At 53.5% G+C, this 20,827-nt stretch overlaps 2 protein-coding genes across 4 annotated transcripts in view; one reads left to right on the forward strand and one right to left on the reverse strand.

Moving 5' to 3' along the window:
• Positions 1–46: 46 nt before the first annotated feature.
• GGA3 (golgi associated, gamma adaptin ear containing, ARF binding protein 3) lies at positions 47–15,347 on the forward strand. Of its 2 annotated transcripts, none has more exons than XR_003791901.1 (17): positions 47–105; positions 5,967–6,051; positions 6,181–6,256; positions 7,624–7,722; positions 8,422–8,545; positions 8,765–8,868; positions 9,003–9,083; positions 9,577–9,714; positions 10,298–10,379; positions 10,477–10,593; positions 10,902–11,141; positions 11,526–11,596; positions 11,885–12,180; positions 12,393–12,616; positions 12,978–13,082; positions 13,215–13,325; positions 13,566–15,347. XR_003791901.1 is itself a non-coding variant. In XM_029211463.1 (17 exons), exons 1-17 carry the CDS (start codon positions 66–68, stop codon positions 13,674–13,676), a joined length of 2,169 nt encoding a protein of 722 aa, XP_029067296.1. In that variant the 5' UTR covers positions 47–65; the 3' UTR covers positions 13,677–15,347. The 2 variants fall into 2 exon arrangements, 1 of the variants encoding a protein (XP_029067296.1); XM_029211463.1 differs by having other exon boundaries at positions 12,913–13,082.
• A 378-nt stretch (positions 15,348–15,725) lies between these two features.
• NUP85 (nucleoporin 85) overlaps positions 15,726–20,827 on the reverse strand; it is a 28,411-nt gene continuing 23,309 nt past the window's right edge. The window contains exons 12-19 of one of the 2 annotated variants that reach the window (XM_029211465.1): positions 19,853–19,936; positions 19,631–19,696; positions 19,291–19,442; positions 18,447–18,564; positions 18,242–18,342; positions 16,726–16,877; positions 16,294–16,395; positions 15,726–15,907 (exon numbers count right to left, since the gene is read on the reverse strand). In XM_029211465.1, the coding sequence (XP_029067298.1) occupies positions 15,806–15,907; positions 16,294–16,395; positions 16,726–16,877; positions 18,242–18,342; positions 18,447–18,564; positions 19,291–19,442; positions 19,631–19,696; positions 19,853–19,936 (877 nt within the window). In that variant the 3' untranslated portion in view covers positions 15,726–15,805. The remainder of the gene's footprint in view (positions 15,908–16,293; positions 16,396–16,725; positions 16,878–18,241; positions 18,343–18,446; positions 18,565–19,290; positions 19,443–19,630; positions 19,697–19,852; positions 19,937–20,827) is intronic. The other variant, XM_029211466.1, reaches the window with a different exon arrangement.

A 20,827-nucleotide genomic window follows, 5' to 3' on the forward strand; every position in this document is an offset into this window, starting at 1 on the left:
CCGGCTTTTCTCTTTCAGATTCTCGCGAGGTTTGAGGCCGCTGGGCCGGCCCTGGCGGCTGCAATATGGCGGAGGCGGAAGGGGAGAGTCTGGAGTCCTGGCTGAGTGAGTAGTCGCGGCGCATTCTGTTTGCTCTCGAGCCGCGGAGCCGCACCGCCCCACCCGCACCTCTTTGCCGCGTCCCCGGGCCCCGCGGTGGCGCCGCCAGGCAGCCCGCGCCTGGCCTTGCCCGCGCCGCGAGCGTCCCGCGATCACGCCCCTTCCCCAGCAGGACGTCCCGGCCCCTGCTCCCCGTGCTACTGCGCCTTCTCCCGCTCCCGCGAGCAGCGGCGTGAGCTCGGGTCCTGTCCCGTCCCCGCGGGCTCCGGGAAAGCGACAGCCAAGTGCTTCGGGCTGGCATGCATCGGCGCTTGGGGGAGACTGTAGTGGGGCCGCGCGCTGCTGATTCCGGGCCCCCTGCGCCTCCCTGACGAAGGGAAAAGCTCCGGATTTGGGCTGAAACTCCGGGAGCGGTGGGTGTCGCTGAGCATACACACATAGCTTCAGAATTGTGACCATGTATTCGAGAAGTGACCGCTTCGTGCAGGCTGAATGTTTGAAGTGAGAGTAATCCAAAGTGAGACAGAACAGAGCTCTACCTTCTTCCTGCAGTGACCAAAGCGTGGTGAAACCTATGTTGGGGGGTGGGGGCGGCTGCTCCCCTCCTCCACCACCGCACGTCTTCGCGAGTCATTCGTTGGTAACCTACTCAGAGCAAAGCTGAGGGGCACAGCATTGATGGTGTTGTTATAGCGGCGTATTGCTATGACTGCTAATTCACACTGCCCTTAAGGAGATACGGGTTAACCTTAGCAGGTAGTATTTGGCTGAAGAGTTAATACGTTGATTTAACTATGGACTAGAGGAGACCCCTAGAGGCCTCTTTAAGTGAAGACAAATTGGACAGGGTGATAAGACGGGCAAGATGCCTAGATACTGCCTTGTGCAGTATCTGTTATTTACTAGAGCCTGCAGGCTCTTGGAGGTGATGCCTGTTTCCTCCAATTGCCTGACTTTTCTTAATAAGAAACCCTGTTCAGGTGGTTGAACTTAGGTTACGTTTGCAAAACCTGCAGTTGCAGGCAGGTCACAAAGCCTTCTGTATATATGGAACTGTCCTCCAAGGAGCTCAGTGCTCCAAAGACGTTCATTTAATTCATTTATCAAGTATCCCAGCAAAGTAGGTACTACTGTTACAGTTTCACAAAAAGAGGGCACCGTCTCATCAATTCACTTGCCCAGAGCCACCCAACTGGATATAAGCACACTGGAATTGGTTCCATTCATAGATATTAATGGGGACATTGGAGTAATTTAAATGACCTAAGCTTAATAGGTTCAATAGGCTAGGTTTAGCGTTAGTTTGAAAGAGCAGACTGACGTGTTTCTGAGAGAGAGTGGAGATGGTGATGGGGGAGAGGGATGGTATCTGTAGAGACTAGAGCTGAGACTGGCCTTTGACCCCTTCCTGTTACTTAGAGTGACCCTTGGGGCAGTGGTAAGATTCCTTCCATTCTTACCCTCTGTCCACTTTCCTGGTTCTTATGACTTAATGGTGTGAACTGTACCAATTGAACAAACCAGTGCTTGGAGTTCAGCACTATCTTAGTCTATGTCCTTGTCACTCCGTGGTTTGCTGGAATTTTTTTTTTTAAGATTTATTAATTTTATTTTTGGCTGTGTTGGGTCTTAGTTGTGGCACGCGGGCTCTAGTTGAGGCGCGTGAGCTCAGTAGTTGTGGCGTGTGGGCTTGGTTGCCCCGCGGCATGTGGGATCTTAGTTCCTTGACCAGCAATCTAAACTGCGTCCCCTGCATTGTAAGGCAGATTCTTTAACACTGGACCACCAGGAAAGTCCCAGTTTGCTGGAATTATTACAGAAGCCTCTGCTGGGCCCACTGTCTCAGGCCTCTCCCCTCCCCATATCAGTCCATTCTGCATTCTGCTCCCAGAGAGCACTTCCGTTTAGTTAAGTCATTCTGCTGCTGCCTCTTCGTGGCTTCCTGATATTCTTCCTTACTTTGGTCAGTTGGATGTTCTTGTCCCACCAACACACATTCCTTTCCTTATCTGAAAGCCCTTTTCCCCTTTGCTCCACTACATGCTGTAAAATGCACCCCAGAATCTCCTTCCCCGTAAACCACCTCTTGATTTCAGCCTTCTCCAAAGTCCTGCGTTACAGCAGTTGATCAGCGTCTAGTGACTACCTGCTATGTGTGTGAGGTGTGATGAAAATTAAGAAGTTCAAACAGTCTTTGCCTTCAGTTTGAAGAAAGTGATGCTGGAGTGGATACAGCATTTTTAAGTAAAAAGATAAAAGCAAGAGCCATAAATGCTAAAATTCAGACAATTTCTTTGGGAAATTGGGAATAAGTGGAATGGAAGATGGTTCTCCCAGTGGGTAGATGGCACTCGAGCTAGGCCCTAAGGAATGGGAAAATTGGCGAAGAAAACACCAGACAGTGATGTGGAGGGAGCAGACCACGTCTGGGGTATGCAGTAACAGCTGTTTGGCTGGTTCAAGCAGGGGGTTCCTGTGGGAGTGTGGTGGGAGAGAAAGCTGGGAAGTTAGAAGTTAGAACCAGATTCCGGACCAGCTTGAATTCCAGCCCAAGAAGTTTACGTGTCTACAGTTAGGAGGTCCCCATTCCTACTGTACCTGGTAAAATTAGTGTTTTGTGAAGGTTCATGTTGGTGTTTTTACAAAGGATGGGTTGGAGCAGAAGTTCTGGAAGCAGGTGAGAAGTAAGGAGGTCGGGGAAGGAATAAGAAAAGAAGAAGTGAGAGTTTTAAAAAGACATTGAGGGGACTTCCCTGGCGGTCCAGTGGTTAGGACTTGGTACTCTCACTGCTGAGGGCCCGGGTTCGATCCCTGGTGAGAGAACTATTGTAAGATCCCACAAGCTGTGCGACATGCGCCCCCTACCCCCAGAAAAAAATCGAGAAGGAAGGGATTATGACTGACGGATGAAAATGGGTGAGGAGAGGGAAGAAGGAGTGTTCAAACCTGGGTGCTTGGGGGTGGGGCAAAAGGAGCTTTTGAATGGTGGCACCATTTATAGAAACAGGGAAGTCAGGAAGAAGAAGTGATGAGTTTGTTTTTGGACTCGTTTCTGCACCAAATTAGCACCTAAAATTACACCCTGTCTTGTTTTTTGCCCTGGTGATTTCTCATGTGTTGCACCAGAAGAGCGTGACGTCCTCAAGGGTAGGATCCGAATCTTGTACTTTTCCTGTAGTCCCTCCAGGGCCTACCACGCTGTGTACTTAGTTTTCTATGGCTGCTTAACAAAGACTTGGTGATTGACTAAGTCTCCCTCGATTCCAGACCACAGCACTGCAGGCTGACTCTTGACTCCCTTTCCATCTGTGTCCTTGCCTCTGCTTATTTCTACGTCATTTGCTACATAGAACTTGTCATCACTGGACTATCTGAGCCGTGTTGGGAAGGCGTAGCCAATGCTGCTGTTTCCATCCCTACTTGACCAAAGGTCCCACGACAGTCAAGGCTAGAGATGGAACTAAGTTGAAAATGAGAGCAGGAAACATAGAGGCAAAGACACAGACTAGAATAAGGCTTTCAACGGAGCCTCAAAAATAGAAACCTTGAATCAGAGTAGAGCCCAGAGGGGCAGTTCTAGAAGGCAGGAACTGAGAGGAGGCTCTGGTGTCACCCCCGTGCCAGGTGAAGGAGAATGTTGAGGGGGTGACAGTTGTGAGTCTGCTGGCGAGGCAGTGGGCAGATGGCGCGATTGAGTCGCCCAGAATCATCCCCAGAGGTTCTTCCAATTCCCGTGGGTGACTGAGGTCTGCTGTCTGAGCTGGCTGGAGAGTCAGAGGATATACTCAGAAGTGGGACCAACCATGGCTGAAACCAGGGCTTTTTGTGCTCATGTGTAGGCAGAGAGCTCCCTGCGGGTTTGCAGGAAAAAGATCTGTCAAGGGGAAAGGGAGTGGGATTCTAGAGATGTTGAAACATAAGTGAAAAGTGGGAGCGTTCTTGGGAGGAGAAATGCTACGGGAGTTACGGCAGCCCCGGGCAGAGTACATTGTTTGGTGAATGCCGGTGTGTGGGGAGGGGCTGTCCGCATTGTACACTGTATCTGTAAGATGCTTTTCTAGTTGCAAACAGTGGAAGCGAGTGGGCTTCTTTTTCTTATATCACGAGGCATGCGACTGTCCCCAAAATGATGAGAGTGACAGGTGCAGGTATGGCTCCTCAGACCACCTTTTAGTATCCTACAGCCTCTTAACGTCATGAGAACTTCAAGCATCTCAAATGATAGGGATTAGTAACAAAGCCATGCCAATACCTGAGAAAATTTCAGACACCTGGTGGGAGAGACGCAGGGCTTTTCTGGAGGGTAACAGCTAGTAGGTCACTGTGGCAATAAATAGCCACTCTTGATAGAATTAATCTCCCTTCCCTTCAAGCATGCCATTTTGAAGGGCCTGCTAATTCTCTTCTCAAGATTGAGGACTGACATCTCTTTTTTCCTCCAAATATGATCCTAAACCATCAGAATTTTCTTGCAACCAGAGCAGAAACGCTGCCACGCACGCGCAGCACTGGGCGCTGCAGGTGTTCCCTCTCCTGCCAGCTGGCGTCTGCTGATCCTTGTGACTCCTGTTGGAGGGGTAGGGGGTGGCTAGGAGTCCCTCTTAGGACTTGGTCGTGGAGCTAGTGACTTCTAATGTTAGGGGAAAGGGAAGTTAAGAAAACAGTCACGAAAAATCAGAATTTAGGAACATCTAACAACACCCGTTGTTGAGAAGGGCTTTTTACAGGCTCTCACTCTGCTTTTGGCCCTTGTGGAAATCTGCAGGAGGAGCCTGGTACTTAAAAAAGGATCCACGCCTTCAGTCTTCCTTTTGTCTTCCAAACCTGAAGCCCTAAATTTAGCAAACAGCTTGAGAGTGCTTTCTAGAAGAGGCCAACTCCAAGATCTGAATCAGAGATGGGAACACATTTAACCACCCTCAGCTGGGGCCATCCTCTATAAGCACAGGTTCTGGGGATAACAGAGAAGAGAGGACCCACACCAAGTATTAGGAGACTTGGCATTTAGCTCCTGGAATTTAAACCCTCAGTGACCCTCTGAGAACTCTTCAACGCTTGTCTTTGTCCTTGATCATGGAAGACCCTTTAAACTTAAGGGTGGGGACTTCCCTGGTGGCGCAGTGGTTAAGAATCCGCCTGCCAATGCAGGGAGGGGACAAGGGTTCGAGCCCTGGTCCGGGAAGATCCCACATGCCGCGGAGCAGCTAAGCCCGTGCGCCACAACTACTGAGCCTGTGCTCTAGAGCTCTCGTGCCACAACTACTGAAGCCCGCACACGTAGAGCCCGTGCTCCGCAACAAGAGAAGCCACCGCAGTGAGAAGCCCGCGCACCGCAAGGAAGAGTAGCCCCCGCTCGCCGCAACTAGAGAAAGCCCACGCGCAGCAACGAAGACCCAACGCAGCCAAAAATAAATAAACAAATAATAATAAACTTAAGGGTGCTGGGACTTCCGTGGTGGTCCAGTGGTCGGGGGAATTAAGATCCCACATGCTGCATAGTGCAGCCAAAAACAAAAACAAAACAACAAAACAAAACTTAAGGGTGCAGATTACTCAAGCTCAGATTCTGTTTCTGCAACCCCAGGGACAGATAGCACAGTGATTGGTGCTTAGAAGGGTTCAGTAAATGTTGCTAGCTTGCCTTAAAATGAGAGGCTTAGGATTTGTTTTCTCTTTCGTTTGTGACTTTCAAAATATTGGACAGAAAGTGGTATTTGTATTTGACTTGCTTTCTGACGGAACTATTGAGTCTTTTCTCCTAGAGAAGAAATTTCTTCACATCAGTGCCTAAAAAGCGTGAGGAAAGCCTTCCATACTGTCCTCCTTACTCTTTATAACAACCGTACTCTTCTTTGTTCTGTCCCAAGATAAAGCCACGAATCCTTCCAACCGCCAGGAGGACTGGGAATACATAATTGGCTTTTGTGATCAGATCAACAAAGAGCTTGAAGGGTGAGTCTCAAAGCTGTTAGGGGGCAGGTAAGAGGTAGTTGACTGGAAAAGTAAAAAACTGTGGCCAAGGAGGGCTAGCCAGATGGCCTCGGGTCAGTGTCCTGAAAGTGCGGTCTGCTTGTCTCCCAGGCCACAGATCGCCGTCCGACTGCTGGCCCATAAGATCCAGTCTCCGCAGGAATGGGAGGCAGTCCAGGCCCTGACGGTAGGTTCTTCGTGCTGACGGTGGATCTTCATGAGCCCAGGCCTTTCCCCATGAGCCCGCTGGGATCTCTCAGGGGGTGAGGGCTCACACCCTAAGCCAGCTGAACACCGTCTATACAAACTAGACATACTTGGACCCTGCTCAGTCAGCTGTTCCACCAATGTGTGTGCCCCTGTGCCAGGCACTGAGCTTCACGGATGGCTGAAGCGTGGGCACAAGGTCTAGTGGGAAAAGCAGAGTGGCTGAGGGAGGGAACGAGGGGCAGGGGCCCTGGGCTGTGGGTTAGGCTCAGAGAAGGCTTCTTGAAGAGAGGCTGACAGAGCTGTCTTGCCAGGTAAGAGTTGGCCAAGTGTGATTCATCCTGTAGCTAAAAATAATGCCGGTTACTAGTGAAGGCATCCACCAACAGGCAGATCCTAGCGTTTATTCAGACTAAGGGGGGTCAGGACGTGGAGCCGTGTGCGGCACGCGGGCGCCTCCCGGGCTCCCCCCTAAGCCAGGGGGCCCAGCTTCTCTCCTGACTTGGTTCAGCTCCTGGAAAACCGGGAGAGGGGGACACGGTCGTGGAAAAGGCACTTAGCCCACGCACATGGCTCTGCTGTGTCCTCCGGAGAGCAATGGCCTTAGAACAGTGGTTCTTGACTGGGGGCAGTTTTGTCCCCCAGGTACACTGGGCAATGTCTGGAGACACTTCTGGTTGTCACAGGTCAGGAGGTGCTACTGGCATCTAGTGGGTAGAGGCCGGGGGTGCTGCTGAGGACAGGCTTCTACAACAAGTGACCGGCCCAAAATGTCAGCAGTGGTGCAGTTGAAAAACCCCGCTTTACAGAGACAGAAGCCAGGGAAGCGGGCAGCACTGGGGTGGTCTGCTCCTTGGAGGAAAACTCAAGGCAGGTCGTATGGGCCCCAGAAGGAAAATAGATGGGGGCCGGGGGAGGGGAAGTAGTGTGCCATCTACAATGAAGAAAACAGAATTTAACAGAATTCTCTCCCACCTCCCCAAAACGTTGATCAGCTTATGGAAAGAACCCTGGACCCTGAGAGAAGCGTGTGCTCTCTGGGTCTCCGTCTCCTCACCTGTAAAACACAAGGGCAGAATCTGCAGGCAGGCACCTTCCAGGACTGACACTCGATCTGTCTTGGTATCTGGGTCTCAGGGTTTTTTACTTTGGTTCCTGTTGAGCTTCCCCAGGAGAGGTTTACAGTTTGAGGGACTCCTTCGTTGCGCTGATGTCCCCTGGGGCAGTGCAGGCCTCTTTTCCTGGTTAGCTCCTTCCTTGGGTGAGTATTTATTCGCGCTCCCTCTGTGTGGGCTCTGGCCGAGTGCCGGGTCCCAGGCCTGAGCGCCGCGCCTTTGTGTGGTCCAGGTGCTGGAGGCCTGCATGAAGAACTGTGGGAGGAGATTTCATAACGAAGTGGGAAAGTTCCGGTTTTTGAATGAGTTGATCAAAGTCGTCTCTCCAAAGGTAAGTCAGTGGCAGTTTCCTCGTTTCTAGGAACTTCTTTCGTACCCCGCCCCATCCTACTGGCTTTCACTGCACAGACTAGCGTCTCCATGGATCTGAGATTCCCTGGGTCCTGTCCTCAGAGAGCTAGGCTCTGACAGTAGCAGGATGTCCAGACAGGGCTCCCAGTCTAAACGTGACAGGTGATGTGGCAGCAGCTGCGCGCATGTCAGCGGAGGGCCTGTGTAGCGTTGGACCCCGGGCTTCTGGTGACAGCAGTCACTCTTCCTCGCCTGCCTCACGTGGACACGAGCAGCTGGCCTCCCTCATCACCGGGCTTCCGTCGCACACTAGTGTTGCCTAAGCTCTGGGCACCCACTTACGGCAGAGGGAACAATTCTTCATAGCAAAGAGGTTCTCATTAACTCCTCTGAGAGAAAGTGCAGTTCTGTTTCTGGCAGACTGTGTGTGGAAACGCCGTGAGGAGCTCCCAGCCCCCGGCCTGACTACCGTCTGTACGCCGGATGGATACGGCCGTGTGCAGGCCGTCTCCTGCCCTCCCCTCCCAGTACTGTCGCACTCACGCCTCACACCTGCGGGTTTGGAGGAAGCTTGAGGACTGTATCCAACTAGCGACCATTACATTGCCGTGAAGAGAGCGCTCCCTCTGTCTCTGCCTCCAGACTGTGCTAAGTTTTCCCATTTCCTTTTGCCTCTTAGTACCTGGGGGACAGGGTGTCTGAGAAAGTGAAGACCAAGGTTATTGAGCTGCTTTATAGCTGGACGTTGGCGCTGCCGGAAGAATCCAAGATCAAGGATGCCTACCACATGTTGAAGAGACAGGGTATGCACCTGCCTTCCCTCAGCCTCAAAGCAGCCCTGAAGGCTGGCCAAGGCTAGGAAGAATGAGGGGTGTCCGCCTAAGACAGCGGGAGGGGCTGGGCTGTGAGGGAATGAGGGGGCTGCGGCCCGCAGGCCTGGTCCCAGGGAGCGCCCCCTTGCTGCATGAGGAGGGGAAAGAGCGAGGCCCAGCCTGCGCGAACGCTGCCCTGTCCCATTTCAGGCATTGTGCAGTCGGACCCGCTGATCCCTATGGACAGGACACTGATCCCCTCTCCACCACCTCGTCCCAAAAACCCTGTTTTTGATGATGAGGAGAAGTCCAAGGTAAAGTGCATTCCAGCCTGCAGCGTCCTCAGATGAGGTGCGGGCTTGCTCAGTGCTGTGGGGAGCTCTGGTCCTGTGTTCTCCCCAGGTGGGGAGTTGCCTGTTCCTCTACCTCTGATACCCTCCTCTTCCAGCTTTTAGCCAAGTTGTTGAAAAGCAAAAACCCAGATGACCTGCAGGAGGCCAACAAGCTCATCAAGTCCATGGTGAAGGAAGTGAGTGGGTCCCGAGCCTTGGGGTGGAGGATCCCGTGGCCACAGAGCAGAGGTCCCTTCCCCTGGTGCTGCGCCTGTTGTTTGCCCTGTCCCCAGCCCTCACCTGGAAGGAGGAGCATGGGAGCTTCTGGGGGAGAATGGGATAGAGGAGCACGAGTAGCTGGGGCCAAGTTTGGGGGTAGGGAGGACTGTTGCTTTAAAAGAAAAACTGTAGATTGGGTCTGAGGCCAGTGGTTCCCAAGAATCATGCATTGAGGGCAGAAATAGAGACACAGATGTAGAGAACAAACGTATGGACACCAAGGGGGAAAAGTGGCCCGGGGAGGGGGGGGGATAAAAAAAAAAAAAAGAATCATGCACTGAAACGAGCTTCCGTGGGACTGGCCTCTGCTCTCGTGTTCTCTGGGAAGGTGTGATCCTTGCCTGTCGGGATTCTGGGGGGCGGTGGGATGGGTCCAGTTGAGCTCTTTCTCCTGGATCCTCTTTGATGCAGGATGAGGCGCGGATCCAGAAGGTGACCAAGCGTCTGCACACTTTAGAGGAGGTTAATAACAACGTAAAGCTGCTCAGCGAGATGCTGCTTCATTACAGCAAAGAGGATTCTTCAGAGGCAGATAAAGAGCTCATGAAGGTAGGCCCCGCTCTGGGAGGTCCAGGCTCCGGGGAAGGGAGCCAGCCTTCGCCGAGTTCCAGCCCTAAGACGCTGCCACACACCTGGTGTTCCTTGACCTCTTAACCGGCACAGCAGCCAGGTAGAGGGGAGTGGCGCCCCCATTTTGCACACGAGCCATGGCTGACTTGCGCAGGGTGCGCGCGCTCCACGTACCCCTACGTCTACGCGACTCTGCAGACCTGCTCTGGGGTGCGCCCCTGCTCCGCCTCGCTTTCTGCCTCGGGAACATCTGGGCAGAGGGGCCAGCCCTGTGCCCCTGATGCTCACCTCAGCCCTCGGTCACATAGATACTCTGAATTCTGAGACATGTGCCAGCCTGGGAGGCAGGAAGGGACATACTGTCCTGGTGACTTCTCCGCCTGAACAGGCGTCTTGGGTGACACAGAGTGGTGGAGGCAGGTGGCAAGATGTGTGCTCTGAGCCCAGCTCTGCCGGTAACTGACCATGGTACCAGGGGAGCCCGCGGCTGGGCGTGAACGCTGAGTTAGATGCTCTCCAAGAACCCTGCCAGCTCCAGCTTTTCTGCCTGGGTCTCTTCTAGGAGCTGTTTGATCGGTGTGAGAGCAAGAGGCGGACGTTATTCAAACTAGCCAGCGAGACAGAGGACAACGACAGCAGTTTAGGTGACTGAAGAGGGATTGGCAAAGATGAGCTGGGAGTCGGGATGTGTGTGGTGGGGCGCCGTCACGGCCAGGAGTGAGAAGTCTCTCTCCATTCTAGGGGACATCCTGCAGGCCAGTGACAACCTCTCCCGGGTCATCAACTCTTATAAAACAGTCGTTGAAGGGCAGGTCATCAATGGTGAGGTGGCCACCTCAGCCATTCCTGACTCTGAAGGTAAAGTGTTCTGGTTCCCCACTCCCGACCCCTGTGGACCAGCCCCAGTCCCCACCACCAGGCCACGGTGCAGGTTGACCAGTGTGTCATCCCACAGGGCCCGAGGGGGTTCTGAGCCACTCCAAGCGGTCCCCCTGGGAGGTCTGCACAGGGTCTCCCCTGCTTGCCTTCTCCGCTGGCTTTTCAGCCTTCACCTGGCACAGGTGCTCTGGGATTAGGCCAGAGGCTGTGTCAGGGTTCCCCCTCCCTCTCTGCAGCCACTCGAGTGGCCCCTGATGATTCCTGTCCCCTTCCATTCGTCCATCCAGGAAACCACCGCTCCAGTAACCAAGGCACTCTCATTGACCTTGCCGAGTTGGATGCGCCGAGCAGCTTGTCCCCAGTGCTGGCCCCCGTACCCCGCCCCTCGGGCATACCTATCCTCCCTCCGCCCCCCCAGGCCTTGGGACCCGGGCGCAGCCACTCGTCCAGCCAGGCTGAGGCCCCCCCGGGACCCAGCAGCACAAGCCACACCCTCAGCCTGCTGGACGAGGAGCTGCTCTGCTTGGGTGCGTCCTGGGGGCTGGAAAGGGCTTCTGGTGGGGCCGGTAGGGAAGCTAGGCACGTGGGAGCGGGAGGTCTGAGGGGCCCGTGTGCTTAGCGAGGGTGGCGGAGGAGGCTTCCGCTGTAGGCAGAGAGCCAAGTGCAGTGTCCCTCAGGGGGAGCAGAGCGGACCCAGTGTCTTGCTCTGCTCCCCTCTCCCCGGGAGGTGCCCCCTCAACCTAAGGACTGAAGCGGATCCGCTCCCCTCTGGAGGCTGCCTGGGGGACACCTCTCCACCCTGTCACCCACGGACGCCCAGCTGGTCACGTGACCCTACCTCGGTTGAGGTGGGGCTGGGACTGCCTAAGCCCAGAGCCTCTTCTCACCGCAGTCGTCTTCTCTGTTCTCAGGTCTCACCGACCCAGCCCCCTGTGCTCCTCCCAGAGAGTCAGCTGGAAACAGCCAGTGGCCCCTGTTCCAGGTAGGGGCACAGGTGACATGACTGCAGGGCCGACAGCCTTCACTTCCTACTGTCCTCCCCCTCCCCGACTAGTCCTCAGCTGCAGTTGTCTGCTGTCTTGACCCCTTAGGGCACCACGCCGGATACGGCGCTTCATCCCTGCCCCGTCCTTGGAGAACAGGGGCTGCTCGTCCAGAAGGGCTGCAGTAGGGCCCCCAGTAAAGGGGTGGGGGGTGGAGAGCCCAGATCCCCCGCCGCTCGCAGGGCCCTTCGCGCCCTCTGCTCACTCACGCTTTCCGTTCCCCACAGAACGAACAGTCGAACCTGGACTTCTTCAGCCCCAAACCTGGAACTGGTGCCTGTAGCCTCTCAGATGGGCCTCTCCTGCAGCCCTCAGCGGCCCCCGCAGGCAACTCCCAGGCCCCCGTGGTCCCAGCCAGCGTTCCAGCCCCCGCGGCCGGCTCCTTCTCATTTTCCACCGGCCTGGCCCCAGCTTCGGCCCCCAAGGCTGAGCCTGCGGCCCCCGGGCACCATGGTTCAGCTTTGGGCGACAGCACTGTGCGCCAGCTGGACGCCCTCGATCAGCTTCTAGAAGAGGCCAAAGCGTAATGAGTGGGAGAGGGGCTGGTGGGGAGGGCAGGCCCGGGCGTGGCAGAGCCAGAGGCAGCTCCAGAGGGGTCATGAGTGTTCCCTCTCAGTCTGGAATCTGGAAGCTAGGGAGGGGAAGAACCGGCTCTAGCCTGGCGGCCTTAGTGAGGGGCAGCCCAGCAGCTCTGCCTGGTCTCTGACGTGCCCTGTTCTCCTTCCTGCCTCCCAGGACCTCAGGCCTGGTGAAACCCGTCTCCTCCGGCTTCTTCGCTGGCGCTGCCACCTCCCCTCTGCTCCCCACCAGCACCTCAGCTAGACCTCTCCTCCCCTTCTCCACGGGGCCCGGCAGCCCTCTCTTCCAGCCACCTGCCTTCCAGTCCCAGGGCAGCCCCGTGCAGGGGCCCGAGCTCTCCCTGACCAGTGTCCACGTCCCCCTGGAGTCTATCAAGCCTAGTAGGTGTTGGAGGCTTGGGGTGAGAGGGGAGGTGGGGCTCACAACTTGCAGTGTTGTGGGGGACACGACAGGGGTGGCAGGGTCCAGGCTCTCCAGGCCGGGGTCCCTTAGAGCCGCACGTGGCCCACCTGACCGCTGTCTCAGCCTGTGCTTGTTCCCACCGTGCACTCTCGGGAGGTCCTGCAGAAGTGGAGCCTCTGTCACAGGGCCGCCGCGCCCTCCCGCTTGGCTGTGGTGTCTGCTGGCTGTCTTCAGCCTTCCTCTCCTTCCACACTCACGCGCCCCCTTCTTACAGGCAGCGCCCTTCCTGTGACAGCCTATGATAAAAATGGCTTCCGCATCCTCTTCCATTTTGCCAAGGAGTGTCCTCCAGGACGGCCTGACGTGCTGGTGGTGGTGGTGTCCATGCTGAATACGGCTCCCTTGCCTATCAAGAGCATCGTGCTGCAGGCTGCAGTGCCCAAGGTACCCCCGGCTTCCTGGAGCCTCAAGAGGCAGAATTCACCTGTATCTTGCACCCACTGCGTCCAATCCCAGTTCCATCTCAGGGGCACCTGCAGTCTCTCTTCAAAGGAGCTTCTCTCTCTCTCTCTTTAGTCAATGAAAGTGAAGTTGCAGCCACCCTCTGGGACAGAACTCTCTCCGTTTAGCCCCATCCAGCCACCTGCAGCCATCACCCAGGTCATGCTGCTGGCCAATCCACTGAAGGTGAGCTGGAACTGGGGATCCCAGCCTAAAGCCCTGGCTGCCCCAGGTTAGGGCTCGGGAATATCACCTCCCAACCTGGAGTGTCGTGATACCACAGCCATTAACATGCGTCCCTTCTCTACCCTGGTTCAGTGGCTGAGTGAGGACGAGGTGGTAGGAGCAGGGCCTGTCCCGCAGCACAGACAGGGCCCCAAGGGTATCACAGAAGAGAGCGTCTCACACGCTGCCCCTCTGCCGCAGGAGAAGGCGAGGCTTCGGTACAGGCTGACCTTCGCCTTGGGGGAGCAGCTGAGCACGGAGGTGGGGGAGGTGGACCAGTTCCCCCCTGTGGAGCAGTGGGGGAGCCTGTGACCCCAGAGGACACTGTCGTCTGCACTTTGGAGCCCAGGCAGGCTGCCCTGAGACGGGAGGCTCTCCAGGTCCAGTCCTTCTTCACGTCCTGACTGCAGTGCTTAAGAGCTTTGATGTGGAACAGGGGGCCTGGGTATTGCTGCCAGGAGACGAGCTGCTGCTGTGATGATCTCTCCTCCTCTGGTCCCCTAAAAGGACCTGTTTTTATCTACCTGTGTGACTTGAAGTGGCCACGTGCATCAGGGGTGGGGAGTGGCCCCAGACTCTGCACCCCTGCCCTGGGAACATGGACCCAGGGCTGGAGTAGGTTTTTCCCCTGTGTTGGCGTCCTTTGATGCCACAGAGGGGGAGGTCTCCAAAGACAGACTCAGGGCCCTCCCTCAAGGACCACGTCCTCACAGCCCCAGAGGTCTCAGCTCCCCGTTGCTGCTCCGTGCTTCCCCTTGCCAGGCTCCTGCTCCCATCTCCAGGGAGGTGGGCAAAGCCCAATGGTCCTGAACGGCCCTGGGCCCAGAGTAAGGAGTTGGTATGCTGCCAGATCTCCAACCCTGCCCTCCATGGGCAGCGTCATCCTGGAGTGGCCACTGGATAATGAGTTGTGTGCTTGTCCCTGGTGGTGGCAGGCTGTGTCCTATGGACATCGCAGCAGGATGAGGAACTCAACTCAAGCTATTAGAAACAGTAGAACTTGGCCTCATGGCAGCCTGAACTGCAGATGGGAAGGAAAGAAGATGGAAGAGAACCAGTGTTCTCCTCCGGAAGCAGGTCCTCAGCACTTTCTGGGAAAAGTGTGCCTCCTGCTACGGGAGCAGGCCATCCTACTCACTACCTCTTGCTCCGCATGAAATAAACTGCTGTCCTGCCCTTCACGCCTCTGAAGGGGAGGACGACTCCCAGCGCCCTGTGTCCTCCTGCTTCAGCCTCCCCTGCCTCCCACCAGATGGCCTGTGGTGTGGCACGTGATTGACTGGGAACAGGAGGCCTCAGGGTCAGGCACGTTGCACTAGTTGTGTGTCCGTACCTGCTGCCCAGAAACCCTGTCCCCAGCCGCCCAGGGGCACTGTCAGCAAGATGTTGGGTCTGGAGGTGGTGAGATTAGGGGCCTTGCTTGAATCGAGTCACCAGACCCTATTGCTTCAACAGTGCTCAGCCCAAGCTGCTCCACCCACTAGATGGAACTGGGCCGGGGACTCTAGGCCTCACGGGGCAACAGGAGAGTGAGAACCACCAGCTGGGGAAAGAGTGCACAGCTCACCTGAGCTCAGCTGGATAGGCTCAGAGCCATCTCTGGGGAGAGGTGGCACAAACCATGTTCCCTGACCCCTCCCTGCTCCTTGCCAGGCTTCCTCACTCCATCAATACAGAGGTCATCTCCCCTTCCCTCCCACTGTTGGCAAGCAGGTTTCACTGCTTCACTAGGACAGTCAAAAGTGAATCAATTTCACTACTTAAGGAATAAATCCAAGAGCTTTCCAGAGACGGGCTGCTGCAGCCCTGGGAAGGTCTGTGGGACTACAATATGGAAATGTACCTTTATAAGCTTTAGACTTTAAAATTATTTATGAGTGTTACTTGTTACTATTGAGGTCACTGCTTCGTGACAAAACCCTACTGGATATGTCAACTGCTGCCTTGTTTCGCTGCACGTTAAATAAAACCATTTTCGCCCCATTTGGGATCCTCCTAATGCAGACACCAGTCGCCCCAACGTGGGGGCAGGTGCCACTGACGAATTCCAAATGTACACAGGTGGGTATGCTGGCATCACCTGAGGGCTGCTGCTGAAAGGTAAGGTGCCTAGACCGTTTTCTTGTTTAAAGAAGATAACTGGAAAGTTAACAGATGATTGTGAGGTGAAGCCAAATTTCAGAAGCACAAGTAAACCACTGAATGCTCTTGTTCAAATTTCTACTTTCAAGCAGGAGGGCACTGCACTCACCGTAACTTCTGGGGGTGGCTTTTTCTCGAAGACAGCTACCTCAGGTTTACAGTGGTGGTAGATAAAAACTCCCTAGATGTAAGAACTGTTAAGTTCTAAAAGAACTTGCCTTATATTTGCAAAAGAAAACATTTATTCTTTTAAAAATGTATATACATTGCCTTACAAAGATAACGTGTTGGAGCCGGCCTCAGGAACCTTCCAATGAGCCTTCTTTTACAATTGACCGGGCGAGATTCCGTGCAAGTGCAAGTCTCAGCATTTCCACCTTGGTGGTCTCTACGTCATCATCCTAAAAGCAAAGAGCCTGCATGAGGCACAGCAGGAAGTTTACCTTCTTTATAGTTCCCAAGACTCTCTAATCCAAAGACAGATAAAAGGCATATAACATTCAGTAGTATCTTCCAGCAAGTTCTTAATATTAAGAGATGGAGCTGCATGCAAAGGACCACTGTGACTGACTGACTGACAGGAAAGAAAAAACAGACGAGAACACTAGAATCACCCCATTTTCTCCTAAAATAAGTTGGCGTGTCACAGTTAACAGGTTAAGAGGTATCTTAAGAGGCATGTGAGTTTGTAAGGGGCCAACATCTCGGGGTGGGGATACACCTGAGCTAGAAGGAGCCTTTTCTCATCTCCACTGTGGTACCAACAAACTGGAAAAGCTCAGCTGACCTGGAGTTGCTGGGCATCAGGCTCTCCACGCACTGGTCTTCCTGAGGTCAAGTCCTCCAGGCATCTCATCAGCTCGTATGTTTGCTCTGCTGAAAAAATCACCTAGGGGAGAGACGCCGCTTCGCTTAGCTGCTCCCCAGCCAAAGCCTGCAGTGGTTTGGGCACGAGCTCAAGCCGAGACAGCCTTTCTTGTATCTCACTTGGAGAAGTGTGCTTTCTGTATGCAACCCTGGGAGGGTAGAGCAGCCCCCCATTCTCACTCCCAGCTCTTGTCAGGGTCCTGGGCTGAGCACTGTCAGTAAACAGATGCCACATTTCAAATTAAGTAGTTTTTCTTGTGTAGATATGGATATCCAGAGTGGGCGCTATAGGGGAATACACGCATGCACGCGCACACGCACAGAAGATGATCACCGTGGACTCAACCTGTACCTGTTTCTGTTCCAAAAGGGGCAAGGCATCTGTTAGTAGTGTCATCCAGAAAGTACGGGGGGCAATCTGGGACGTCATCAACGACAGGAGAAGAGAAGCAGCATCAACGAAACGCTTCTCCCCATATAACCGGTGGAACTCGCGGTACTTTCCTGTTGAGAGCAGAGCACACTAAGTCACCTCTGACCCTAAACAAAAGAGACCCCAGGCCAGCCTTTCCACAGAGCAAGGAAATTCTTCCAGAGTGGCCTCCAAGCTCACGGGCCAACAAGACCAAAAGGATTCAAAATACACGCTTAAAAGGGGTTCCAGGGCTTCCCTGGTGGCGCAGTGGTTGGGAGTCCACCTGCCGATGCAGGGGACACGGGTTCGTGCCCCGGTCTGGGAAGATCCCACATGCCGCGGAGCGGCTGGGCCCGTGAGCCATGGCCGCTGAGCCTGCGCGTCCGGAGCCTGTGCTCCGCAATGGGAGAGGCCACAACAGTGAGGCCCGCGTACTGCAAAAAAAAAAAAGGGGTTCCAGAGAGCCAAACCTGGGAGAATATAAGCATCAATATAAACAAGAGTCATGAATTATATAACAGATTGAATAAAATAACCCATAAGGCCATTACTGATGTAAATCAAAGAATAAACGGGGACGAAGAGGAAGCCTGCCATACAGTGGAATGCCAACTATGAAACACAAGGACTGGCAGTGAGAAAATCACCAGTAGTTAACTAAAACTAGTGGGTCAAAGTTTGATGAGAAACAAGACATTTAAATAATCCCAAAGTATCCCTCCACAAATTGTTAAAGGGAAAATCTTTACACGTGACCAAGGTGAACTCCACCAATAAGGGGACGACACTGAGGAGGACACATCACCTCAGTGGAATTCCTGCCCAAATATATAATCTGAGGCTGCTCATGGATAATCCCCAAGTGAGAACATTCTACAAGAGAGCTGCACTGACTCTTCAAAAATGTCAAGATTAAGGAAGCACCAAGAAAGGCAGAGGCACTAACGAGACATGAAAACTAAAAGCATGAACCGAGACAAAGTAAAGGACATTACTAGGACAACTGATGGAATCAGAATACGGATTAGATGAGAGCATTATATCAACGTTGAGCCTCCTGATTTTCATAACTGGTTATGTAAGAGAATGTTCTTATTCTTAACAAATACATGCTCAGATATTTATGGAGAAAGTCTCCATATAAATCTCCAACTTATTTTCTGACTGTTCCCCAAAAACCTGATTGAGAGAATAAAACAAATGAGGCAAAGTATAAATAACTGGTGAATCTGGATAAAGTGTGTATGGGAGTTCCTTATTCTCTACGCTACTTTCACAACTTCTAAGCTTGAAATTACCAGAAAATAAAACGTTACCAAAAAATATCCTTTGCAGAAACTGGTACACAGGGTTCTATGTGTTTTAGACTGGAGAAGCCTAGAACAGTCCCTCCAATCTCCATAACTGTCCACCTGTGCTGAAGGTCCAGGGCACAGAGCCCAGAGAGACTCACCCAGGAATGTCAGTCGATCACTGAGCATCATGGCTGGCCCCAGGTTGTCAATGAGATCCAAATCAGAAAAGCAGCCTCGCTCACAGTAATCCCTGAGGAACCTACAAGGCCCGGCCCAGAGGTCAGAGCAGCAGTCCCAGGCCCACCTCCTCAGCCTCCCAACTGCCCAGGCAGTACCCAGGAAGCACACACAGATTGAGCCCACCTGTCTGAGACGAGCGTGGCGAAGGCGGCATCTTTGGCTCGAATGCTCCAAGAGAGGGCGGAGCCCAGGCGATTGTTGCGGACAGCTTTCATGGCCAAGATCTTACAAATGCTGCGAACTTTGCAGGGAAAACAGTAAAGATGAAACTTTCACCCTACAAATCACTCCATTCCTGAAGCTTCCCACCTCCTCTGAGCTTCACACGGCGGCTCTGTGGGCTGCAAATACAGTTTGGCCTGCAGAACTAGGAACTTTGAGGTTTATAAATTGTCTCCTGGCAGGACTGGCTTTGTGAGTGGGTTTCATTTCAGGGGTGGTAAAAATCTTTGTATTGCTCCCCACAGATCAGCACCTCCATTATCTGTCCACATGCTGAAAATGCTATCATCCTTTGGGTCTTGAATGCTGTATGCTTTCAGAGACGGTCAGAAACATGCAATGCCTCTGGGAAGAACAACTGAGGTTTCTGTCATTCGACGGCGAGGGGGAGGAGAAGGGGCCACCATCAGCATCGCTCCCTCCCTGTGCTCTCCCCGAGCCACCTCCGGTCCTGCTTCCCCACCCAGCCAGCCTTAGCCAGCAACAGCAACCCACCTGGGACAAGTCACCTCGCACCTGCCCCAGCCTGACCTCTGGCGAACGCGTGAAAGAGTGGGTCAGGACCTTTATAACCAGGCAATGGGCTCGACTGCTTCTAGGTGCCAATGGATCCCTAGCTCTTTGTCCCTCCGCAATGACTTCCCTGTGTTTTGGTTTACCTCCTGGCACCCAGTGCCCAGACGCTCTCCAGGCTGGCTCACACGGCATGAGCATAGAAGGTACGCTGGGAGGACAGCCAACTCACCTTGCTCAGTCATCTGCCGCTGCTCGCAAACCCGCAGCACCTTGAGGGCTTTCTGCTCTGTGCTCAGAGGGATCCGCTCAATATGCAGCTCCAAGGAAACTCGGCCCAGCTCAGGGCAGTAGTCAAAGTAATCCACCCCCAGCTGCCACAGGCTGCACAGGTCCGAGGAGGACAGACGTGAGGGCCTGGGGCTTGGGAGTTAGCACCCAAGGCGGCTCCTCCCCCGACCTCGTAGCCTTCAGGGAACCAGACGGGAGAGAACACAGTCCAAGCCCCACTGGCAGCATCCGCCTGCTGAAGAGCACCCCGCTGCCACCCCACCCCCTCGGGGCCGTCCTACCTGTGATGAGCAAAGAGTCCTGAGGCGTATTCCAGCAAGAGGAACTCTCTCATGTTGGATCCAAAGCTGGAATAAAGCATAACATGGGACCAGGACTCTGGGCCTGCTCTATTCAGGGCCCCCTTCGGCGGCCCAACCTCCCTTCTAGGCACTCGGTTCAACCCACCCTCAAGAGCCTGGATGGCGGCAAGAAGAGGGTTGGCATGGCCATGGCGTACTTACTAGAGGTTGTGCGACTGGAGGAGTTTGCAGTGATCCAGCAGGTCTGTCAGATGGGCCACAAACCACCAGTTGCTCAGGGCGATGCTACAGGTTCAGACACAAGGCCAGACTCAAAGTCAGGATGAGAGGGCATGGCCCACACGAGTGGAGCATAAGCAGGAACCCCACATGTCTTTTGCTTAAAAAGGATGGCAGGGACAGAGGCAAGCTGGAATCTGTCTGGAGGCACAGACTGAGAAGTTTCTGCCCACTAGGTGGGGACTAGTAACAGACACTGAGAAGGACATTCAACCGCCAGAGCAGCAGCCAATGACGCATTTCAATGGAGACTGCCACACAGAAAATGAAAAAAATCCAGGAACCCAATTAGATATGGAAATTGCGGACACAGAATAACATATAAGAAAAGGACTGAAAGGGACTTCCCTGGCGGTCCAGTGGTTAAGACTCCGCACTTCCAAAGCAGGGGGCACGGGTTCAATCCCTGGTCGGGGAACTAAGATCCGCATGCCATGCCGCGCGGCCGGTGGTGGGGGAAAGAATAAAAAAATAGAAAAGGACTGAAAGATTGGTGGGTTTTGATTCTTAATGAAACATGGAACTCAAAAGAACATTTTCTTTTGCACTGGAATTTGCTGTTAATTTTTCTGTTTCATAGTTTTGATTAGTGTACTTTATGAACACAACTATATATATTAGGATGTCACTTAAAAAACCATCTTGTGTTATCTATTAACTTTGTTATCTATTACTACTTTGTATAAAGCAATTATTTTTTGTTCGGTTACATGATTTGTAATTTGATTTTTATTGGATATATAATCTGACACATAATGGAAAGTCAGAAGTCCTTCCCCAAACCACATTTTAATCGAAACCTAGAATCATCTGTAGCCCTTGTTAGAAGTGACATTTCCTAAGGCCCTCTGAAGGTCTGATTAAATTTTTTTTTATAATTTTTTTTTTTTTTTTTTT

The sequence above is a fragment of the Monodon monoceros genome, unplaced genomic scaffold (genome assembly GCF_005190385.1).
Source record: "Monodon monoceros isolate NGI ecotype Baffin Bay Population unplaced genomic scaffold, NGI_Narwhal_1 Super_Scaffold_9, whole genome shotgun sequence".
Lineage (NCBI taxonomy): Eukaryota > Metazoa > Chordata > Mammalia > Artiodactyla > Monodontidae > Monodon > Monodon monoceros.

Bases quoted from the DNA above. Each gene is read 5' to 3' on its own strand.
- GGA3 (XM_029211463.1), top strand. From the start codon at position 66: ATGGCGGAGGCGGAAGGGGAGAGTCTGGAGTCCTGGCTGA. The intron at 7,723-8,421 runs GTAAGTCAGTGG...TTTGCCTCTTAG, and splicing joins TCAAAGTCGTCTCTCCAAAG to TACCTGGGGGACAGGGTGTC. The intron at 11,142-11,525 runs GTGCGTCCTGGG...CTCTGTTCTCAG, and splicing joins CGAGGAGCTGCTCTGCTTGG to GTCTCACCGACCCAGCCCCC.